This window comes from Trachymyrmex cornetzi, unplaced genomic scaffold (assembly GCF_001594075.2).
Source record: "Trachymyrmex cornetzi isolate Tcor2-1 unplaced genomic scaffold, Tcor1.1 scaffold47, whole genome shotgun sequence".
NCBI classification, from domain to species: Eukaryota; Metazoa; Arthropoda; class Insecta; order Hymenoptera; family Formicidae; genus Trachymyrmex; species Trachymyrmex cornetzi.
In genome coordinates, this window is record NW_017299509.1 from 2,917,788 (window position 1) to 2,920,534 (window position 2,747).

Genomic DNA, 2,747 nt, shown 5'->3' on the forward strand with positions numbered 1-2,747 from the left:
CATTTGCTTCGGTGGTCTAATGGCTTAGGACGCTCGTACGATTTACAAGAGATCCGGGTTCAAGTTCCGACCGAGGTAATATTTTTCGCAATTTATTAACAGTTTTAATATATTAACATCTTTATAATATATGATGCTTGATGGTAGCATCAAAATTATTAAATTGCTTGTCAATTTAATTCGCGATTATTAGAGTAGTTTTAATTGCATTTATTTAGTCCGGAAAAATAATTCGGCGCGCAGTTTGAAAAGGACTACAATATGGTATATATGCAAGTACGTATATAGTGTAAATTAGTAATTCAAGATTAAATTATTTAAAAAGCAACGAAGATCCAGCTTCGTCCGTAATAGGCATTTAAATTTCTAGTATTGATTGTGTTTAACAAATTTATTTACAGATTTTAATATGTTGTCATTCAACATTATTAAGATCATTTCAAAGATGCCGGAATTTTCTTTTTTGGATTTTATGCTGTTTCCAAAGCTCAAAATTATCATGAAAATTAAACATTAATTTCAAGACTTAATTTCAAGACAGAATATTCAGAAAAATATGACTAGTGATCTAAACACATTTCAACTACGGAACTAAAAAAGTGTTTGGACCCTTTATATCAAAAATGTATCAAGTGTACTGACGTCATGCAGGATTACTTTGAAAGATAAAATATAACATAATATTCGGACAGATCTGTGTTTCTTTATTGTCTTAGTTCGGGAACTTTATTGGCAGACCATGTATATCGATTTTAGTGTCAATCTTTTTAGAGTCACAAACTGATACAATTATTTGGGAAGTTATAATTTATACACATACATATGACTCGAAATAATTTCAAGTATTAATAACGGAATACAATTTTGTACAGTACTAATATACTTTTATAAACAAATGTAAAAAGTAGAATTTACCCTATACAGCACACTTTATCGTGAGGATATCCCAAATTGTCCCATATTGACGAAGTGATCCCACGGATATCCTATCAGTACATTAATATCAATTAATATTGTAAGATATTTTGTCATATTCAAATCCTTTCATCACACAACACAGTTCTTCAAGAAATATTCTAAGAATGCCCAAAGTACAGCAAAGGTTTGCAGTTGAAAAGTGTCAGAACTAGAAAAGATTAGAAGCAAAGAACGTCATAGTTACTTTGAATATAAACGATATGACGTACAAGACAAAACCATACACGGAGATACTCGTACACTCTATAGGCAATTATATATGACAGATACAACATATATATATATCTGGCAGCTAAGTACACGTAAATACATCTTGTCAGAGGAATTGTCATTTCCTTGAACATTTCGATCGATACGTTCTGCACGGAAAAAAGTTACCCCATCTCCCCGTTGATAAGTTACCTTTCACGTTCACCTTTTATCAAGCATGACACGCAAAATTGCTGTCTAGGGTTTCCATCGCACATAGTATTTTTCTCTATTACACCTGCTAAAATATTAATTCGTTCTTCAAATATCAAAGACGAGACGAGACGAGAAGTTTAGTCAATTGCGTGTTGCCAAAGGTAAAACGTTACTTTTAAAATTATGGTACTGGTGTGGAAAGATTACTACAGTATTACAAAGAGATTGTTGATATTCTGCGGTCTGTGGCCTTATCAGGAAAAACGAATAAGGCTTTTCCGAGTGAGCTCATTGACTCTGATCATTTTATCGCTGATGGTTCCACAGGTTTTTCATAATATTTTTACAATTCGTTACACTAGATATAAATCTGATGACAAAAAGGTTGAATAAAAAAAAAATTGAAGTACGCAGTGTATACGTAATGTATCTGTATCTGTTACGCTAGCCTTATAGACGATATATAACTCGACAAAATTAAGGATAGATTCTTTTTATTATTTAATGAAACGAATAAAAAATTTATATTAAAATACACACATATCCAAATGCACGGCAGATAAAATTAAAAATAGAATTTTAGCATTTTTTTTCTGTGAAACTACACCATAAATACTTTAAAGTTACTCTTTTAATAAGAATACTTCCAGGTGGCCCAATTTTTTCATTGCGATGGAAACTCGCGATGTATTAAACTGACTATACCGATGTTTATATTGATGATTTCGTTTCTGGTGAAACTATATACATTCCAATTTAACAGTAGCAAAGTATACCAATACCGAAATTTATATTAAATATTTGATCGAAAATTATTCAAATTTTTATAATCCTTTAAGATCTCGATTGTCTTTAATCATTGAATTGTCCGATATAATTCAACATTCATCGAGGATGTTTTTAGATCCAAAGTCTTACTGACCACATGTGTGACGATTGGAAGAAGTTGAATAGCGCGGAGGAATATGAAATTATGAAAAAGTATGCCACGAACGCAAGATTGATTACTGTGGTATATTTGAGTAAGGATAAATCGATCTGTATTCTTTTGATTTTAACGAATGATGAACAATTATTTCGTTTTGTTACAGTATATGTATTTATTAGCTCTTGGGGATTCGTATTAATTTCCTTTATGCCAAAATTATTGAACATCGTGTTACCCCTCAACGAATCCCGGCCTATAAATATGCCTTACTATGCTTATTACTTCGTGGACGAAGAAAAATATTATTTCTATATTTTAATTCATATGTTTGTGTTCGGGACTATGGCTATTATAGTGGAAGTCACCCATGATTGCACGTTCTTTATTTACATTGAACATGTCTGCAGTCTCTTTGCTGTGGCTGGGGAAGAAAAAC

The 2,747-nt window shown here is 31.6% G+C and overlaps 1 protein-coding gene across 1 annotated transcript in view; it reads left to right on the plus strand.

Annotated features, from left to right (window-relative positions):
* The first annotated feature begins 2,308 nt into the window (after window positions 1-2,308).
* Window positions 2,309-2,747, plus strand: part of LOC108764986 (putative odorant receptor 85d) — a 3,150-nt gene continuing 2,711 nt past the window's right edge. Inside the window, exon 1 of the mRNA XM_018513435.1 lies at window positions 2,309-2,395. Within this exon, the coding sequence (XP_018368937.1) occupies window positions 2,309-2,395 (87 nt within the window). The remainder of the gene's footprint in view (window positions 2,396-2,747) is intronic.